At 47.1% G+C, this 21,086-nt stretch overlaps 1 protein-coding gene across 2 annotated transcripts in view; it reads left to right on the top strand.

Annotated features, from left to right (window-relative positions):
* LOC122930850 (tRNA (cytosine(34)-C(5))-methyltransferase, mitochondrial-like) overlaps nucleotides 1-20,232 on the top strand; it is an 83,638-nt gene extending 63,406 nt beyond the window's left edge. For both annotated transcript variants that reach the window (XM_044284503.1, XM_044284504.1), the window contains one exon: nucleotides 19,969-20,232. In XM_044284503.1, coding sequence (XP_044140438.1) covers nucleotides 19,969-20,227 — 259 coding nt within the window. In that variant the 3' untranslated portion in view covers nucleotides 20,228-20,232. The remainder of the gene's footprint in view (nucleotides 1-19,968) is intronic.
* The last annotated feature ends 854 nt before the right edge of the window (nucleotides 20,233-21,086 follow it).

Below are 21,086 nucleotides of genomic sequence, written 5' to 3'. Positions count from 1 at the left end.
CCACAGAGGAAGCCACTGCTATCCAAAAAAACATTGCTGCACGTTTACAGTTTGCACAAGAGCACCTGGATGTTCCACAGCAGTACTGGCAAAATATTCTGTGGACAGATGAAACCAAAGTTGAGTTGTTTGGAAGAAACACACAACACTATGTGTGGAGAAAAAGAGGCACAGCACACCAACATCAAAATCTCATTCTAACTGTGAAGTATAGTGGTGGGGGCATCATGGTTTGGGGCTGCTTTGCTGCGTCAGGACCTGGACGGATTGCTATCATTGAAGAAAAAATGAATTCCCAATTTTATCAAGACATTTTGCAGGATAACTTAAGGCCATCTGTCCACCAGCTGAAGCTCAACAGAAGATGGGTGTTGCGACAGGACAACGACCCAAAGCATAGAAGTAAATCAACAACAGAATGGCTTAAACAGAAGAAAATACGCCTTTTGGAGTGGCCCAGTCAGAGTCCTGACCTCAACCCAAATGAGATGCTGTGGCATGACCTCAAGAAAGCTATTCACACCAGACATCCCAAGAATATTGCTGAACTGAAACAGTTCTGTAAAGAGGAATGGTCAAGAATTACTCCTGACCGTTGTGCACGTCTGATCTGCAACTACAGGAAACGTTTGGTTGAAGTTATTGCTGCCAAAGGAGGTTCAACCAGTTATTAAATCCAAGGGTTCACATACTTTTTCCACCTGCACTGTGAATGTTTACATGGTGTGTTCAATAAAAACATGGTAACATTTAATACTTTGTGTGTTATTAGTTTAAGCAGACTGTGATTGTCTATTGTTGTGACTTAGATGAAGATCAGATCACATTTTATGACCAATTTGTGCAGAAATCCATATCATTCCAAGGGGTTCACATACTTTTTCTTGCAACTGTATATCATCTTGACAGTATAAGCCCTAAATGTCTTGATAGGTGAAGGTTTTACTGCTGAGACTCCATTGTACACTTCATTGTAGTTTTACAGATGCCATAAATTACAGTAAAGAGAACCCAGATCTATAAGTGCAGAGAAGACAATGCAGAGCTGTGGTCTTATGATACATGTGGTTGATATAATCATTGCAGGGAAGACAATATGGAGCTGTGCTCTAATGATACACTGCTCGTCCCCAAAAAAAGTCGTAATTCGTTGGACCGCCTTTAGCTTTGATTGCGGCACTCATTCGCTGTGGCATGGTTTCGATAAGCTTCTGCAATGTCACAAGATTTATTTCCTTCCAGTGTTGCATTAATTTTTCACCAAGATCTTGCATTGATGATGGTAGAGTCTGACTGCTGCGCAAAGCCTTCTCCAGCACATCCCAAAGATTCTCAATAGGGTGAAGGTCTGGACTCTGTGGTGGCAAATCCATGTGTGAAATTGATGTCTCATGCTCACTAAACCATTCTTACATAATTTAAGCCCGATAAATCCTAGCATTGTCATCTTGGAATATGCCCGAGCCATCAGGTAAGAAAAAATCCATTGATGGAATAACCTGGTCATTCAGTATGTTCAGGTAGTCAGCTGACCTCATTCTTGGAGCACATACTGTTGCTGAACCTAGACCTGACCAACTGCAGCAATCCCAGATCATCCCCCACAGGCTTGTACAGTAGGCACTAGGCATGATGGGTGCATCACTTCATCTGCCTCTCTTCTTACCCTGATGCGCCCATCACTCTGGAACAGGGTAAATCTGGACTCGTCAGACCACATGACCTTCTTCCATTGCTCCAGAGTCCAATCTTTACGCTTCCCAGCAAATTGAAGCCTTTTTTTTTCTGGTTTGCCTCACTGATTAGTGGGTTTCTTACGGCTACACAGCTGTTCAGTCCCAATCCCTTGAGTTCCCTTCGCATTGTGTGTGTGGAAATGCTCTTACTTTCACTATTAAACATAGCCCTGAGTTATACTGTTGTTTTTCTTCAATTTGATTTCACCAAACGTTTAAGTGATCGCGGATCACGATCATTCAGGATTATTTTCCCGCCACATTTCTTCCTCGAATATGATGGGTCCCCACTATCCTTCCAGTTTTTAATAATGCCTTGGACAGTTCTTAAGCCAATTTTAGTAGTTTCTGCAATCTCCTTAGATGTTTTCTCTGCTTGATGCAGCCAATGATTTGACCCTTCTCAAACAGACTAACATCTTTTCCACGACCACGAGATGTGCCTTTCGACATGGTTGTTTAAGAAATGAGAAGCAACTCATTGCACCAGTTGGGGTTAAAAACCTTGTTACCAGCTGAAAGATAATCGCCCATGCAGTGATTATCCAATAGGAGGCTCATAACTATTTGCTTAGTTAAATCCAATTTTTTGGACAGGCAGTGTATGTGTGGCTGATATAATGAGTGCAGGGAGGAGAATATGGAGCTGAGGTCTAATGATACATTTGGTTGATATAATCGAAGCAGGGAGGAGACTATGAAGCTGCATTTTAATGATACATTATGCAATGGCTTGGAAAAGTCACATGAGTATCCCAAGTATAAATCTGGTCCATAAAGTGTCAAGACACAGCAAAGAGCACACAATGCCAAAGGTACAATCTAAGAATGTGATGAATGCTGCAACCCTGTGGGAGGTCAATATTCCTCTAGAACTGTATATAAAGCGGTAACTAGTATCGCCCCCAACTATCCCTTAAAGGGAACCTGTCACCTGGATTTGGGTATAGAGCTGGGTATCAAAACTGATTTGATACATATGCAAATTAACCTGAGATGAGTCCTGTCCCTGACTCATCTCACAGACAGGACTCATCTCAGGTTAATTTGCATATGTATCAATAAAATAAAAGCACACAGAGCTATGGGGACTGGGTATTGCAGATGTGCTAGCGGCCATCTAGCAACCCATGTCCTCAGCTCTATACCCAAAATCCCGGTGACATGTTCCCTTTAACAGGCAGAGCAATCATCCTGTCAGGACTTAGGCTACTTTCACACCTGCTTTCGGTGTATCTTGTATCTGCACAGACGGATCGGCACTGATAATGCAAACGCTTGTATCCATTCAGAACGGATCCGTTTGCATTATTCTTTCACAAAAAAAGTCTAAGTCAAAACTGATCCTTCCTGACTTAGATTAAAAGTCAATGGGGGATGGATCAGTTTTCAATTGCACTAAGCTGCGTTTTGGTGTCCGCCTCAAAATCGGAACGGAGACCGAACGGAGCCAAACTGATGCCTTCTGAACGGATCCTTATCCATTCAGAATGCATTGGGGCTGAACTGATCCATTTTGGGCCGCTTGTGAGAGCCTTGAAACGGATCTCACAAATGTAAACCAAACGCCAGTGTGAAAGTAGACTTAGCCTGTCCTGGAACCTACCCCTGTAGCACAATTCAAAATCCCTGAAACTAGTGTCACAATACGTTTCCTTCTAAATTGAAATGTATCAGCCGACAAACAACAAAGACAAAAATCTAACACCGTAGAGGCCAAACAAGGCAAAATATGTGCTTTTTTCCGTGCGGATTCCCGTGCAGAAGTACTGCAGCACAGCACAGTACCATCAAAGTGTATGAGGTTAGACAAATGTCCTGTACGCTTTGCAGATTTTTTTTCTTTGCAGAAATTTGACCTGAAATGTGGATTACTAAATCCGCAGCATGTCAATTATGTTTACGGTTTTAGCTGCGAACCTCACCCTTTTTTAATGAAGGGTAGGATCTGTAACAAAACTGCATCAAATCCGCACCAAAAACCGCTGTTAGAAATTGCAAATTTTGGTGCTGATACGGTGCAGAAGTCAGCACGGAAGTTCATGCAGATCTTACGTGCGTTGACTTGCACTTCTGTGCAGGGGGCCTACCAGTAAAACATAAAGCCTGTATGGTAGCGGTATTGGCAGAATGTATCAGTCACCAGGCCCTCGATGGAGCCGCTCAGACATTGAGCTGGTATGGAGGGCATACAGCTGGCCACACACATAGATGGCTACTTATTACTACAAGTTAGGGCTCTTTCACACTTGCGTTGTCCGGATCCGTCGTGTACTCCATATGCCGGATCCGGAAAAACGCAAGTGAACTGAAAGCATTTGAAGACGGATCAGTCTTCAAAATGCTTTCAGTGTTACTATGGCAGCCAGGACGCTATTAAAGTCCTGGTTGCCATAGTAGGAGCGGGGGAGCGGTATACTTACCGTCCGTGCGGCTCCCGGGGCGCTCCAGAATGACGTCAGAGTGCCCCATGCCCATGGATGACGTGATCCATGAGATCACGTCATCCATGCGCGTGGGGCGCCCTGGCGTCATTCTGAAGCACCCCGGGAGCTGCACGGACGGCGGACGGTAAGTATACTGCTCCCCCGCTCCCCACTACACTTTACCATGGCTGCCAGGACTTTAGCGTCCTGGTAGCCATGGTAACCATTCAGAAAAAGCTAAACGTCAGATCCGGTAATGCGCCGAAATGACGTTTAGCTTAAGGCCGGATCCGGATTAATGCCTTTCAATGGGCATTAATTCCGGATCCCGCCTTAAGGCAAGTCTTCAGGATTTTTGGCCGGAGCAAAAAGTGCAGCATGCTGCGGTATTTTCTCTGGCCAAAAAACGTTCCAGTCCGGAACTGAAGACATCCTGAACGGATTTCTCTCCATTCAGAATGCATGGGGATAATCCTGATCAGGATTCTTCCGGCATAGAGCCCCGACGACGGAACGCTATGCCGGAACAGAACATTGCGAGTGTGAAAGAGCCCTTATCAGTTGGTTGTGCTGTTTGTCCACCATCAGCTGCACTTGTAGATGTGGAATATCCAGCGCTCTCTCTATATAACCTTGAACGCTGACGTTCAGTGAAATCCCAGCAATGTCAAGGTGCTTATTGTTTTTAAATCTCATTGCTTTTTCTCCAGTTCCAGTATAATATCAGCACAAAGCCTGTTGTGCCGTGTGTAATATACAGAGTCCAGAGGACCGGGCTTATAGATCACAATGTATCCGAGCTGCAAGGAAAGATTTATGAGCGTGGAAACCATCCCATTCAGTATTGATACCGCTGCCTTCTACTGTCCCGCAGGCTTCCAGCATGGCCATTCTCGGGCTCTGGCACAGGACATGAACCTGTAGTTTAGATTCCCTGCTTGTGAATTATTCAACAATTCTGAATATCCTGGGCAAATATTTCTATCAAAGTACAAAGGAATTTCAAGACATCAGTGATTTTTCTTTGTAGCTTCATGTGAATGATCAATAATCCCTGGTGGGCCATGAGCTGCCAGAGGTCATGGGTGGCCTTTTCAGAAGACAGCACCAGCTACTAGAATAACATGATGACAAAGTCACTGCAGATATCACTGATCGGACCACACCAAACAGTGCAATGTGAATATGAACAAGAACGCGGTTTATGTAATACAGAACATCGCGTCTCACTTTATTGCACCAGATGGGAGAAATATTTCTCAGCAAAGCTGCCTTGAAGTTACGGAGGTGACACTTGTGTGATCTGGCTGCACAGCCGGAGCTCCAAACCACCAGATTTTCCAATTTGGCCAGCCGTATGTTAGAGTAACTAGGGAAAACAGTATTGTTTACCGAGAGAAGCCAGCAGCACCCGTGTGACCATATCGGAAGCTTTTGTCTCTCGTAATTACACGTCCTGTGATTTATACGCTGTATCTATGTCCATTTAACTATTAGGATGCCCTGGTACTATAGTGGCTCTTTGATGATGTATTACGGTTAGTGCTTTCCTGCTATTTTAGATCTTTGAATATTTACTGTAGCTTAGCTGCATATCTACAGACTAGGTAGCAGGCCAATACACTGCCCATACACATTAGGCTTAGGCTAATTTCTGCAGGAACAACTGACTATCTAATGGGCATGAAAAATGAAGGGAGGACAGCGCGCCTAGTTTGGTGAGCAATGGGTGCAAGTCTCTGGGGGGGTGGTAAGTACCCCCACAGGGATCAGATGATCAGCAAAAATAGAAAAAAATCAGATGGAGGCAGCACGTCCTCAAGTGAAGATGTATTCCAGATGCAAAGTTTCAGCTGATAGAGCCTTTTACAAGCATACATAGACCAATCGTGCAGGGGTTTAAATACCCCAGTAGTGCTGGCCCAACCCCTCAGTTGACATTACTGAGGTCAAAGGTGTGGCCAGAAAAACAATCAATAAAAATAAATAACGATATCATATACATATGTCATAATTGTTCAAAATACATCTAATTAACAGCAAAGGAATTCAGAATCTCAATTGTGCCATATTGAAAACATAAGACCCCTTAATCCATATGACAAGCGAGGGCTATGAATAGCTGGGGTCATGAATATGTAAGAGCTATATGCAGATCAAGTCCTTAAGTTGTCCCCTAGAATCAAAACCAGCCGTAATGCATATAATTCTAAAGTTAATGAACATGATATAATGTTGCTGAGGATGTATAGTGATACCTGTATCCTTAGTGGTCGCGTCATCAGTGTATGCAAGATGGAGGCCACACGTGTAGGACACTGAAAAGCGAGCCTGGCCAAGATGCCTGCAGAGGCTGAAAATGGTCACATATAGTAAGTGATACTAGGCGCCCATAAGGGGATAAATAATATGTGCCTCACCAATATTGGTTGGTTGTCAGGGACGCCATATAGCGTACTCCATAATATAAGTTGCATCTAATGGGTATGAGATGTGTGGTTGATGTTCATTACACGTGTCGGAAATAGGAATCGGCATGTTGGATTTGACATGAGAGGTATCTGGAAGCAGTCTGCTCCCCATTGCCAAACAGAGCAGGTATGTAAAAGGGAAGGGGGTCATCTTGGAAGTGTATGGACAGCTTTGGTTTAGTGGGTTATTGGTAGACCACAGATGCAGCCCAAGCAGATCACAGGCTGCCTTTGAGGTCAGTGCTGCAGGCAAATAGTATTACACAATATACTGATAACCTCAAAAGGGCAGGTAAGATCCATCGAGAGGGTGTCAATGAGTGACGTCAAGCTGCTACGACCATCTGAACTTAGTCTCCCACTCTTCGGCTACAGACACACTAACATAAGCAGAGCATATTTTCTGTAACAGAATTGCATGCAGAAAATCTGCAGAATTTTATGGTAGCAGCGAAGTAGATGAGATTTCTCGCCCAATTCCTTGGGGGACACAGGAACTCTTGGGTATAGCTTATCTCCATAGGAGGCGTGACACTAAGTAAAAGACTGTTAAGCCCCAACTCCAGCAGCTATACCCTCAGCCTGGAGAGAGAGACTTCCAGTTTTCTGCTTAGTGTCAAGGAGGCAAGACACTCTCTGCACTGCAGAGTTGTCTTGAGAAGTTTTTAGAGTTTTTTAATTTTTTATTTTTATTTTTTTCACTTGGATTTTTCCACAGGGACAACAGAGTCGCAGTAGACTTCTCTGTTTTCCCGGGGTTGAGCTGCACCAGGGCCGGTTATCCGCCCTGCTGTCTCCCCCACAGAAGAAAAGGAGGACCAGGGCAGCTCATGCTCCCCTGCATCCCGCCAGCACTGGGTCGCCCACCTGCAAGCCCCTCTCCAGCTACTGTCACTCTTGTGCCAGTGGCTGAAGGGGCGTCCCAGCTGGATGGACTAGAGGGTGAAGACGTCGCAGGTGAGGTGGCTAGTGCAGCCGTTCCGCTCCCCTCCCCCTCCCTTCCCTTCCTCTCCTCTCCGTTCCGTTCTAGGCTCTCCCTTTTGCTGATGGCCTCGTTGCTCCGATTCGGAGGCGGCCTGGCGCCCTGTCTGTACCGCCTGGGACAAGTCCCAGGAGAGCTGAGCGGCGCTCATGGGGGAGGCTTGTTTGGGAGCGGCCGGGTATGCGACCGCTGTGCCGTTGCTCTGCAGGACGCCTAAACCCGGTCCTCCTCTTTCGGCTTCCTACCTCTCGCTTCCGCTGCGGCGGGGGCCATTGGGAGACCTGTGATGGATCAGAGCGGGATTTGAATCGCGAACAGGGGGAGGCGCGCGATAATGTTTTCGGTGGGGGGCGGAGTTTCGGTCCGTCCCAGCGTCTTGCTTGGTCTTCAGTCAGGGGCCGGACGCCCTTCTTCCCGCGCCTCACTAGTCCCGCCCACTCTCGTGCCTGCGTGCTTCTGGGATACTCACTGCAGGACGGACCATTGCTCTGGTTGCCGCCGCCGTTCTTCTGCTGCTGCCGCTGCCGTTCTGCTTCCTCTGTGACCTGGTAGGACTGTTGACCCTTCCTCCACTCTAGCCCCCTGGCCTGGACGCAGGTTTTTTTCTATTGCTCCTACCAACATGTCTGACCCCTTAGTGCCTGTGGGACCTTGGTATCATACCTGCACCGCATGTAAGGCGCCCCTTCCTCAAGGGCAGTCTGACCCGCATTGCTCGCTTTGCAAAGACCCATCGCAGGGTCCGCCATCTGTTGTGTCACCCCCTGGCCTCTTGGATCCCCCTGACTGGGCTAGATCCCTCTCCCAGGCTGTGGTTAGTCTCACTAGCGTTGTGGGCCGACTTGCAGGTGTGTTGCCCTTGTCGCAGCCGGATGATTCCCCTGCTGGGCCCTCCGGGTCCGCTGTCCTGGCCGACCCGTCTGAGTCTCTCTCTGCAGGCGACTCCTCCAGAGCCCGCCAATCCCAGAAGCGGTCAAGGGCGGATCACCGGTCATCCTCGGATGCTTCGGTATCCCCCCCAAGGGTGCGTTCTCAGTCGGGTCCTTCCTCTTTGCAGGATTTGCCCTCTGAAGGGGAGCTGGTTGATTCCGATTGGGATATGGATTCGGCACTGCCTTCAAAGCTGGCTTCCGCTGTGGGCCACCTTATAAACAATATCCGTGATACCTTTAAGATTCGCGATGATCCTCCTGATCCTGAGAAAACCAGTGTTTCCTTTTTTCGCCAGAAGCAGGCTTCTGCGGTTTTTCCCCTCCATGCTGACTTTTCGTCAGTGGTTTCTAAGGCCTGGGCCCATCCTGATGCACGTTTTACCCCGCCAAAAAAGTTAGATGTTTGTTATCCGTTTCCGGCGGATTGCATCACAAACTGGGCGTCTCCTCCTAAGGTCGACCCCCCTGTGGCCCGTTTGTCCAAGAGCACGGCTATTCCCGTCGCAGATGGTTCTTCCTTACAATCCACTGAGGATCGCCGTATAAAGGCCCTTACAAAGGGTATCTTTTCGGCCTCCGGATCCGCGCTTAGGCCAGTCTTTGCCTCCGCTTGGGCTGGTAAAGCGGTTTCAGAATGGGCATCTCAGCTGGATCTGGAGCTTGAATCCGACGTCCCTATTCAAGACCTCCGTGCCCTGGCTCAACTTATCGTTCAGGCTGGAAAATTTGTATGTGAAGCATCCCTGGATGCAGGGGCTCTTATTGCCCGTTCGTCTGCCCTGGCCGTTTCGGCTAGGAGGGAGCTTTGGTTAAAGGTTTGGTCGGCGGACGCCGCGTCAAAGCGGTCTCTTACTAGCCTTCCTTTCTCTGGTGCTCGTTTGTTCGGGACCCGTTTGGATGAAATCATCTCTGAAGCCACGGGGGGGAAGAGTACCCATCTTCCCCAATCCAAGGCTAGGAGCTCCACTCGTGGTCGTCCCACCTTCTCCCGCTTCAGGTCTTCTCGTAGGGCTTCTGCTCCTCGCACCGCCTCAGGTCCGTCCGCTAACCCTGTCCAGGACAGGCGTAAGAAACCCTTTTTTCGGACCCAGCCCTCCTGGCGCAAATCTCAACCTGCTCGCGCTCCCGCGACCAAGCAGGCCCCCGCCTGAAGGTGCGCCCCCACCCACCCGGGTGGGGGGACGTCTCCTCCTGTTCAGGGACTTCTGGCAGGCGCACGTCTCCGACGCCTGGGCTCTCGAGGTTGTGTCTTCCGGGTACAAACTCGAGTTTGCGTCCCTTCCCCCAGTTCGGTTCTTTCGCTCTCGGGTTCCCCGGGATTCCCGAGGGGCGGCCGATTTCTTTGCTGCCGTTCAAACTCTTCTAGACAAAGGAGTCATCACCCCGGTTCCTATGGGAGACAGGTTCAAGGGGTTCTATTCGAACCTTTTTGTGGTCCCCAAGAAGGAGGGTTCGGTGCGACCCATTCTGGATCTAAAACGGCTGAACCGCTTCCTTCGTCTTCAGCGTTTCCGGATGGAGTCTCTCAGGTCGGTGGTGGCCTCTCTGGAACAGGGGGAGTTCCTGGCCTCCATCGACATCCAGGACGCCTACCTTCACATTCCAATCGCACGGTGTCATCAGTGCTTTCTGCGTTTTGCAGTGGGGTCCGACCACTACCAGTTCGTTGCCCTTCCCTTCGGGCTGGCGACGGCCCCTCGTGTTTTCACGAAGGTCCTTGCCCCGGTCCTCGCCTTACTTCGTTCCAGGGGAGTTTTTCTGCTTCCATATCTGGACGACCTCCTAATCAAGGCGCCTTCTCTGTCACTGACTTCCGCCAGCGTGGATCTCTCGCTGCAAACCTTGCGCCGGTTCGGTTGGGTTATCAACCTACCCAAATCCTCTCTTGTTCCTTCCCGGCAATTGGTCTTTCTGGGGATGCTGCTGGATACGGATTCAGCGGTGGTTCGGCTTCCGTTGGAAAAGCGCCTGCTCCTCCATCGGTCGGTTCAGAGCCTTCTGTCCCACCGCCGTCCTTCTTTCCGGTTCAGCATGCGGGTCCTGGGTCAGATGGTGTCCTGCTTCGAGGCGATTCCTTACGCACAGTACCACTCCCGCACCTTTTAGACGGCCATTCTGTCCGCCTGGGACAAGTCCCAGGAGAGTCTGGATCGGCATTTTCCCCTTTCCCCCCAGGTTCGTTCCTCTCTCCTCTGGTGGCTGCGGACCCCTCTTCAGGGGAAGTCTTTCCTGCCAGTGACTTGGCTGGTGATTACCACCGATGCCAGTCTGCGGGGTTGGGGGGGAGTGTTTCCTCCTCGGTCCGTCCAGGGCACTTGGTCTCCATCGGAGTCCAGACTGCCGATCAGTGTTCTGGAGCTGAGGGCCATCCTCCTCTCGCTCCGACACTGGACTTCGTTGCTTCAGGGTCGCCCTGTTCGGGTCCAATCGGACAATGCCACGGCTGTGGCGTACATAAATCACCAGGGGGGCACTCGCAGCGCGGCGGCGATGAGGGAGGTGTCTCTGATCCTTCGCTGGGCGGAGGTTCATCTTTCGGCCATTTACATTCCGGGGGTGGACAATTGGGCGGCGGATTTCCTCAGCCGGACGACGATCGACCCGGGGGAGTGGTCTCTGCACCCCGACGTCTTCGAGTCTCTTTGTCTCCGTTGGGGTCGTCCGGACGTGGATCTCATGGCCTCCAGATTCAACCACAAACTTCCCATCTACGTGGCCAGGGCCAAGGATCCGGACGCTTACGGCGCGGACGCGCTCGTCCTCCCCTGGACGGAGTTTTCGCTCCTCTACGTGTTTCCGCCCCTGCCTCTTCTTCCGCGTGTCCTTCGGAAGATTGCGGCGGAGGGCACGCCAGCAATCCTGATCGCCCCGGACTGGCCGCGTCGTCCGTGGTACGCCGACCTTATGTTGCTTCTGGCAGACGCTCCCTTGCCTCTGCCTCTCAGAGAAGACCTCCTCTCTCAGGGGCCGATCTTCCACCAGCTTTTAGGGTCGCTACGTTTGACGGCGTGGCTATTGAAACCGCGGTCCTGACGCGGCGGGGGTTTTCTGCTGACGTGGTCCGTACCATGATTCGTGCGCGAAAACCGGCCTCGGCCAGGATTTATTATCGTACCTGGCGGGCCTATTTGGCTTTCTGTGAGGCCTTGGGGACTCCCCCTCTGAGGTTTTCCCTTCCTACGGTTTTATCCTTTTTGCAGTCTGGTCTGGTTCTGGGCTTGGGTCTCAGTACCCTGAAGGGTCAGATTTCGGCTCTTTCGGTCCTTTTTCAGCGTCCTCTGGCTCCGCTCGGTCCGGTTAAGACCTTTCTTCAGGGGGTTGCTCACTGTGCTCCCCCCTATCGCCCTCCCGTTCCTGCTTGGGATCTTAACGTTGTGTTGGCGGCTCTCCAATCTTCCCCTTTCGAGCCTCTGCGCAAGGTTTCCCCTCGCTTGTTGTCTTGCAAAGTTTTCTTTCTCGTCGCTATCACGTCTCTTCGGCGTGTGTCTAAGTTGGCGGCTCTTTCTTGCGTGGAGCCCTTCTTGGTTTTTCACCTGGACAAGGTGGTTCTCCGCCCTGTTCCGGATTTTCTTCCGAAGGTGGTGTCCGCCTTTCACCTGAATGAGGATATTGTCCTTCCTTCTCTGTGTCCGTCCCCGTCGCATCCCCGGGAGCGGGAGCTTCACCGTCTGGATGTTGTTCGGGCTCTCAGGATCTACCTGGATGTGACCAGACCCTTTCGTCGCTCGGATTCTCTGTTTGTGATTCCGGAGGGTCCGCGCAGGGGGCTGGCGGCGTCTAAGGTGGTTGTTGCCCGCTTCCTCAAGATGGCTATCGTTGAGGCTTACCGTGCTCGGGGCAGGGATCCGCCCTTTGGTGTTACCGCTCATTCTACCAGAGCGGTCGGGGCTTCCTGGGCTCAGCGTAATCGTGCCTCGGCTGAACAACTGTGCAAGGCGGCCACCTGGTCTTCTTTGCACACGTTCACCAAGTTTTACAGGGTGAACACTTATGCCTCGGCGGATGCTGCTTTGGGCCGCTTGGTCTTGCAGGCGGCGGTGCCTTAATGTTTACGGTGCCTGGTTCGCTTTTGATTGTGGTCCCTCCCTGTTTGTGGACTGCTTTTGAACGTCCCAAGAGTTCCTGTGTCCCCCAAGGAATTGGGCGAGAAAACGAGATTTTTGTATAACTTACCAGTAAAATCTCTTTCTCGCTCTTCCTTGGGGGACACAGCGCCCACCCATTGTTTTTTTGTTGCCCTACGGGTGTTTTTTTCTGACTTGTTGGTATTGGTTTGGTTACTCCTTGCCTTTGTCTTGCACTACTTGGGCACATAACTGGAAGTCTCTCTCTCCAGGCTGAGGGTATAGCTGCTGGAGGAGGGGCTTAACAGTCTTTTACTTAGTGTCACGCCTCCTATGGAGATAAGCTATACCCAAGAGTTCCTGTGTCCCCCAAGGAAGAGCGAGAAAGAGATTTTACTGGTAAGTTATACAAAAATCTCGTTTTTCACAAGCTTGTGCTTTCGGAGGCGCACACCTCATAATTTAAGCCTCTTGTATCGAGGACTCTTTTATGGAATTAGTATGCTTGGGCAAACTTGGCACACTAAAATAATCAATTCCAGAGCCTATTATGGCCTTTCAGATTCAATTTTTTTTCATCCCAGCCTTCCAAGAGCCAGAACATTTTCAGTTTTCCATTGATGTAACCTTATGAGGGCTTGTTTTTTTGAGGGATGATTTTTTATTAATTTTTTTAATGGCACAATTTTGGGTTGCATATAAGTGTCACGGCCATGGTTATGGTCGTGACTCCTGAACCGCATGCGGTTGTCAGCGGTCTTTGGTTTGGTTGTCAATCACAGGTGAGGGCTGTGGTATTTGCCTCACCTGTGGTTGCCGCTGGCAACAGTATGTATGTGGCAGCATAGCAGTCTGAGCTGTGTCTTGTCAGCTTGCTGTGTTGTGCATGCGGTTGCGTGTGATATGTGTGTATGTGTGCACTTGGTTTTATATTATTGTGCACTTCCCCTTTAAGTGGTGTTTTCCCTTCCCTGGTGATGGAAGGGTTAACTCCCTTTCTGTGTGTGTGAGACACTGGGTGTGTCTGTGTGGGTGTGGCCACTTAGGCCTATAAAGCCTCTGTGTCTGGCATGTCTCAGTGGGTTGCTTCAGCCATGCTTAGCTGGAGCAGCCTCCTGTGAATACCATCTGCCAGTGAGGGCCACCCTTGTGGTCATAAATGTAAAACTAACTGTGACTTTTAAGTTTATGTCAAGTTTATGTGTGATGTCTATTTGATGTTTTCCTTGTTTTTCTGTGCAGCTATGGATCTGGGTCCCTGTGTGTGGATGCGTTGTGATCTTCAGCTTGCCAGCACAGGGATCCAGTCAGCAAGGCTGTGGCAGGTAGGTGGAACTGGTTCAGTTCACCTGCCATATCCATAGATCTGTTTGCGTTTCCCCTTTTCCCTGCAGCTTGGCCAGTAAGACCCCTGTTCCTTCGTGTCCAGAAGGAACAGGCCGTCTTACCCTGACTCCTAGTCCAGGGACCGGTCGGAGGGTGAGTTAGGGATCCGAGGTTCCTGAGCATGGGTCCTCCTACCTTAAAGGTCGGCCCATGCAGCTAGGAGTTAGGGTCAGATTAGGGATGCGTTTAGGAGGTGACCTGCTCCCTAATTCTGTCGTCCTGGCCGAGCAGGGGTTAACATCATCTGGCATCGCACGGCTGAGGATTTTCCCCGTCCTCAGCCGTGACAATAAGGTGTTGAATTTATATATATATATATATATATATATATATATATATTTATAGTGACAAAGCAAGGGGTTCTGTTTGGGAAGGCAGGTATTTTCCTCCCAACACGGGCGGCTGGGTTGATTTCCAGCCAGGTGAGATCAAATACTGGACCGGAGTTTAAGTGCCGGTCAGGGTTTTGGCAGCACCTGGCTGTTCTTTAAATAGGCAGCTGGGCTCAGTAGATAAGTCTCTGTCTTGGGATCTGAAGCATGGTGCTGTGCTGGAAGGTTCAGAGCTGCATGAGGGCTGTATGCTGGGAAACAGGCCCCTAAAGCCTGCTGTGGACTGCCGGGGATAAAATGGCTAGCAAGGTGACGTGTTTGTTCTATGGACTTTTCATTGTGTGAATTAACACCAAGACTGTTATGAGTTGTTTTTCTTTTGTCTTTTGTGTGAATAAACACTGACATTTTGATTTACGAACTTGTTTGGCCTCTGTACTGCGTCCGCTTACCCTGCCTACCAGAGCTAATCCTTACAATATACAGTACAGACCAAAAGTTTGGACACACCTTTTTTTCATTCAAAGAGTTTTCTTTATTTTCATGACTATGAAAATTGTAGATTCACACTGAAGGCATCAAAACTATGAATTAACACATGTGGAATTATATACATAACAAAAAAGTGTGAAACTGAAAATATGTCATATTCTAGGTTCTTCAAAGTAGCCACCTTTTGCTTTGATTACTGCTTTGCACACTCTTGGCATTCTCTTGATGAGCTTCAAGAGGTAGTCACCTGAAATGGTTTTCACTTCACAGGTGTGCCCTGTCAGGTTTAATAAGTGGGATTTATTGCCTTATAAATGGGGTTAGGACCATCAGTTGCGTTGTGGAGAAGTCAGGTGGATACACAGCTGATAGTCCTACTGAATAGACTGTTAGAATTTGTATTATGGCAAGAAAAAAGCCGCTAAGCAAAAAAAAAAAAACGAGTGGCCATCATTACTTTAAGAAATGAAGGTCAGTCAGTCCGAAAAATTGGGAAAACTTTGAAAGTGTCCCCAAGTGCAGTCACAAAAACCATCAAGCGCTACAAAGAAACTGGCTCACATGCGGACTGCCCCAGGAAAGGAAGACTAAGAGTCACCTCTGCTGCGGCGGATAAGTTCATCCGAGTCACCAGCCTCAGAAATCGCAGGTTAACAGCAACTCAGATTAGAGACCAGGTCAATGCCACACAGAGTTCTAGCAGCAGACACATCTCTAGAACAACTGTTAAGAGGAGACTGTGTGAATCAGGCCTTCATGGTAGAATATCTGCTAGGAAACCACTGCTAAGGACAGGCAACAAGCAGAAGAGACTTGTTTGGGCTAAAGAACACAAGGAATGGACCAGTGGAAATCTGTGCTTTGGTCTGATGAGTCCAAATTTGAGATCTTTGGTTTCAACCACCGTTTTTTTGTGCGACGCAGAAAAGGTGAACGGATGGACTCTACATGCCTGGTTCCCACCGTGAAGCATGGAGGAGGAGGTGTGATGGTGTGGGGGTGCTTTGCTGGTGACACTGTTGGGGATTTATTCAAAATTGAAGGCATACTGAACTAGCAAGGCTACCACAGCATCTTGCAGCGGCATGCTATTCCATCCGGTTTGCGTTTAGTTGGACCATCATTTATTTTTTAACAGGAAAATGACCCCAAACAGACCTCCAGGCTGTGTAAGGGCTATTTGACCATGAAGGAGAGTGATGGGGTGCTGCGCCAGATGACCTGGCCTCCACGGTCATGGGACCTGAACCCAATCGAGATGGTTTGGGGTGAGCTGGACCGCAGAGTGAAGGCAAAAGGGCCAACAAGTGCTAAGCATCTCTGGGAACTCCTTCAAGACTGTTGGAAGACCATTTGAGGTGACTATCTCTTGAAGCTCATCAAGAGAATGCCAAGAGTGTGTAAAGCAGTAATCAAAGCAAAAGGTGGCTACTTTGAAGAACCTAGAATATGACATATTTTCAGTTGTTTCACAGTTTTTTGTTATGTATATAATTCCACATGTGTTAATTCATAGTTTTGATGCCTTCAGTGTGAATCTATAATTTTCATAGTCATGAAAATAAAGAAAACTCTTTGAATGAGGTGTGTCCAAACTTTTGGTCTGTACTCTACTATATATATATATGTATATATATATATATATATATATATATAGATATATATTTTATTTATTTTCTTCCTTTTTGGTATCTTTATGTCTCAATAACCTTGACTTAGATGGAGCTGTGTAAGGCCTTGTTTTTGAGAGATGAGTGGTAGTTTTTTATTTGTACCATTTTAAGATACCTGCAACTTTTTAACTACTTTTTATTCTATGTGTGGTAGGCAAGGTGACTAAATTCTGTTATTTTTTTAAAATGTTTACGCACATTCGCTGTGCAGTAAAAAAAATTGACATTAACTTTATTCAGATGGTCAGTACAAAATTACCAAATTTTGGTAGTTATTTTATGGGTTACTGCTTTTGCACAATAAAAAGAAGGTTTAAATGGATTTTCCCTTCTCTGGATGTGTGGTATATTGCTAAGAAATGCTACAAATGTCAGATAGGTGCTGGTCCCACCTCTGGGAACTGCTTTTATTTTCCAAGTGAAAAATGTGTGGCACCCTCTCTTTTTACTGCCATGAGCACCCTCAGAAGTCCCATAGCAGTGAATGGAGATCAAGCTGTCCAAGTGCAGCCCCCTCTTGATTCATCGCTTTGGGACTGCTGGAAAATAGCTGTGCAAGTGCTCGGCTATTTTCAGAACTTCTATAGTGGTTACTGGGGGGGGGGGGGCTCTCCACTTTGAGGGCACTATTCTGGAAATAGCAGCGGGTCCCAGAGTTGGGACCTGCACCTATATGACATTTGTGGCATGCCACAAATGTCGAGACTGGAAAACTCCTTTAATAATCATATGCTTTATTTGTAGCTCTATCTTGAGAGCCTACGCTTTTTGACAGAGCGGTGTGAGGGTTTGTTTCTTGAAGAACATGCTGTAGTTTTCTCTAAAAATGGGTATCGCTAAAATGTAACAACACATGTGTGATCCTATGGGAAGGATATCTTGATGGCCAAGTTCCTTACTAATGATAGTGTCCAATACACTTGGTATGATCAGGTTTGTATTGTCAAGAGTCATAGATTGAATGCCGTATAGTCAGAGTGCCACTCACTCCGGTTTCTTTTGCCGTTAGTTGACAATGCAACAGATCGCTCTGCCTGTGTATACACTCGTTCGGCACTTTTGTTACTTACAGTTCTGTAGGTTTGTGCCGACTGTGCTGAAATTTCACGTGGCGTCCCACGTGTGATGCGTTATTCAGGCTGCGGTATATCCTCCAGGAGATAAAATCAGGGATCCACGGTAATCCACGGTGATCAGTTGTAGAAGTGCAGTCTCAGTAATTTGGTAAACTTCAGTTCCTGCACGGGTACTCAATCACGCAGGCAGGTCAGATGTTGCTGCGGCTGATGAGTTTTAAAAGATTTTTCAATTTTTTCTACCAAGTTGTGATTACCAATCCCGTTACTCCTGGTCGACTTGAAGCGCTTCAATACGTCCTTAGTCTCATGGAATTGTCCTACCAGACGCGTTTCGGAGTTAACTTGACTCCTTCCTCAGTGGTATACCACTGAGGAAGGAGTCAAGTTAACTCCGAAACGCGTCTGGTAGGACAATTCCATGAGACTAAGGACGTATTGAAGCGCTTCAAGTCGACCAGGAGTAACGGGATTGGTAATCACAACTTGGTAGAAAAAATTGAAAAATCTTTTAAAACTCATCAGCCGCAGCAACATCTGACCTGCCTGCGTGATTGAGTACCCGTGCAGGAACTGAAGTTTACCAAATTACTGAGACTGCACTTCTACAACTGATCACCGTGGATTACCGTGGATCCCTGATTTTATCTCCTGGAGGATATACCGCAGCCTGAATAACGCATCACACGTGGGACGCCACGTGAAATTTCAGCACAGTCGGCACAAACCTACAGAACTGTAAGTAACAAAAGTGCCGAACGAGTGTATACACAGGCAGAGCGATCTGTTGCATTGTCAACTAACGGCAAAAGAAACCGGAGTGAGTGGCACTCTGACTATACGGCATTCAATCTATGACTCTTGACAATACAAACCTGATCATACCAAGTGTATTGGACACTATCATTAGTAAGGAACTTGGCCATCAAGATATCCTTCCCATAGGATCACACATGTGTTGTTACATTTTAGCGATACCCATTTTTAGAGGAATTTAAGTCTATATAGCATACTGTTTAATAATTTTATAAGTATATTTTTCTTGTATTGAATTGACATAAATAAAAATATATAACTATCCACCCTACTCTCCTGTGTGACCTCAAGTGCAGGTGTGCCCTGCTACACTTTATATTCACTAAATCCTTTTGAAGATTGGGTGTAATCTTCCCGCAGGTGCACCCACTCCATTTTTTGCCTAGGAGGTGAGCCTTCTCTAAGCTTTTTCTCATGCTGTAGTTTTCGTTGGTAAATGTGACATTTTCATTACTCATGACTTTATTTTTTGGGAGGTGAACTGACCATAGAGCAACACTTTTTATCGGTTTTTGTTATAGTGTTCACTATGCAGCATAAATAAAATGTTAACTTTATTCAATGCGATTGAGATGATACTGAATTTATATAGTTTTTTTTTGTTAATAGTTTCCTACTTTTGCAAAATTAAATCACTTTTTTGAAATAAAATGCTTTGTGTTGCCATTTCCTAAGTACCAAAGCAGAGCTGTCTGGGGGCTTATTATATGTTTGTACAGGATCACTTTTGATTAAATTTTTTGGGTGTTGAGTGGACTAAGCAGAGACAAATCTGGCATTGTGTGTTATTGTTTCCTTTTTACAGCGCTCACTTTATGGGATAAATAATGTGATCATTTTATATTTCAGACCATTAGGGTACGGCTACACGGTGACACTGGTTGCGGCCAGGTTCACAGATTGGCGGTGCAAATGAATGGGATTGCCGCACCAGTCACAAGAAATCTAGCAGTGTGGGATAAGCCATACCCTTATAGACACAGCAAAATCCAAATATGTATCTTTCTTTTTTTTTTTCATTAACAAAGGGCTTGATGAGGGAAAAAGGGGGATCATTTTGTACTTCATTTTTTTAAAATTTTTCAGTTATTTTACTTATTTCCCCTGTTTTATTTTCTCCAAGTCTCCAAGGTTGTTAGCTCTTACTTTGGTGTATAAACACAGGCTCACCGGCATGGGGAAGCTGATTTTCTACTACAACAAGAGCTGAATGGTTATAAAGTACAAGTAGCTAGACCACGTGAGGGAGAATTTTATCAGATAATTGCCACACATTTACTGTGGGGATGATCTGCTTTAGAGGAGCCCCAAGCTGTCTCATTTCTGTTAGTGTCGAACGCAGCATTATCGTCAGTGGAGATTGTCCGCCCAGATGACCCTATTTGCTTGTTCTTTGCTCTGAATTGAAGGACATTCAAAACCAGGTCACTTATTAGTGAGGGTCAAGCATCTGCCATTACCGTTTAGAACATAAATGTTTCCGAATTTGTCAAATAAAGATTTTTTTCCGCTGACCTTGTGGGCAGGATAATTTCCTTTTTATAACACTAGTTTGTCTTTGCTCTTGTTTCTAATTGCACAGGTCTGCCATCCATGCCCTTCGTCCCGGAGGATCAGTGGTGTATTCTACATGCACATTATCGGAGTCTGAAAACAGCGCCGTGGTTTCCAGCGTCTTGAACTCTTGCAGAGACGTCCTCTCCGTGGACCTGAGTGACTTGGCCAATACATTATCCCATGAGTTCACATTTTCAGCACAAGTAACTCATGGACTGTTAGTTCTCCCACGTAAAGGAAAAGCCTGGGGACCGATGTTTGTATCTAAGTTAATAAAACTGTAGTTCAAGTTCTTGTGGTCGGTAGAAACTGATTAACTGCTCCCAACTAATCAGAACAAAAAGTGTTTTGCTTTGTTTTTGTTTTCTTTTTCTTTTTTGTTGTTGTGATCGTTCATATTTTTATGTTTTTAAAGGGGATTTCCCACAAAGAACACGTATCCCCTATCCACAGGTATGGGGTAAAACTGGCAGATTGCTAGGGATCTGTCTACTGGGACGCTCAGTGATGAAGTCATCGGGGGTCCCTAATTACTCATATGAATGGAGCAATAGTTTGCATGCGTGACAACCACTCCATTTACTTCTATGGTACTTTTGGGGAAAGAGATGAGCGCTGTGATCAGCAGTCCTATGAAAGTGAAGAGAATGATGATCATGCATGCACAAAGCACGTATCCCTTATACAGAATACATAGAGCATGTGTGATCACCAGGGGCCTGTCTGTTGGGAGCCACAGCGATTAAAAGAGTGGAGGTCCCCAATGCTCCATATGAATGTAGAAGTTGTGTGCATGCATGACCACCGCTCTATTCACTTCTATGGTACTGTTGGTGGTAGAGCATTGTACTTAGCATAGCCATAGAATTGCATGGAACAATGGTCTTGCATGCACACTACGATGGTGAATCGTGGACCACCATTCTCTTGATCGCTGGGTGTCCTATCTGTCGAACCATCAGCTGTCAGATGCCTATCCTGTGAATTGGCTGTTTATGAGAAAACCCCTTAAATACAAGAGAATCCTGCCATTGAAATGTGACTCTTTGAATGCCTTTTTGTTAAAGAGTATGCTGTTTGTGGACCCGGAGTCCAGTCATAATTTATTTTACTCACTTATATAGCGCTGACATATTCCGCAGA

This window comes from Bufo gargarizans, chromosome 3 (genome assembly GCF_014858855.1).
Source record: "Bufo gargarizans isolate SCDJY-AF-19 chromosome 3, ASM1485885v1, whole genome shotgun sequence".
Taxonomy (NCBI): Eukaryota; Metazoa; Chordata; class Amphibia; order Anura; family Bufonidae; genus Bufo; species Bufo gargarizans.
This window is presented reverse-complemented; position numbering and strand designations above follow the sequence as displayed.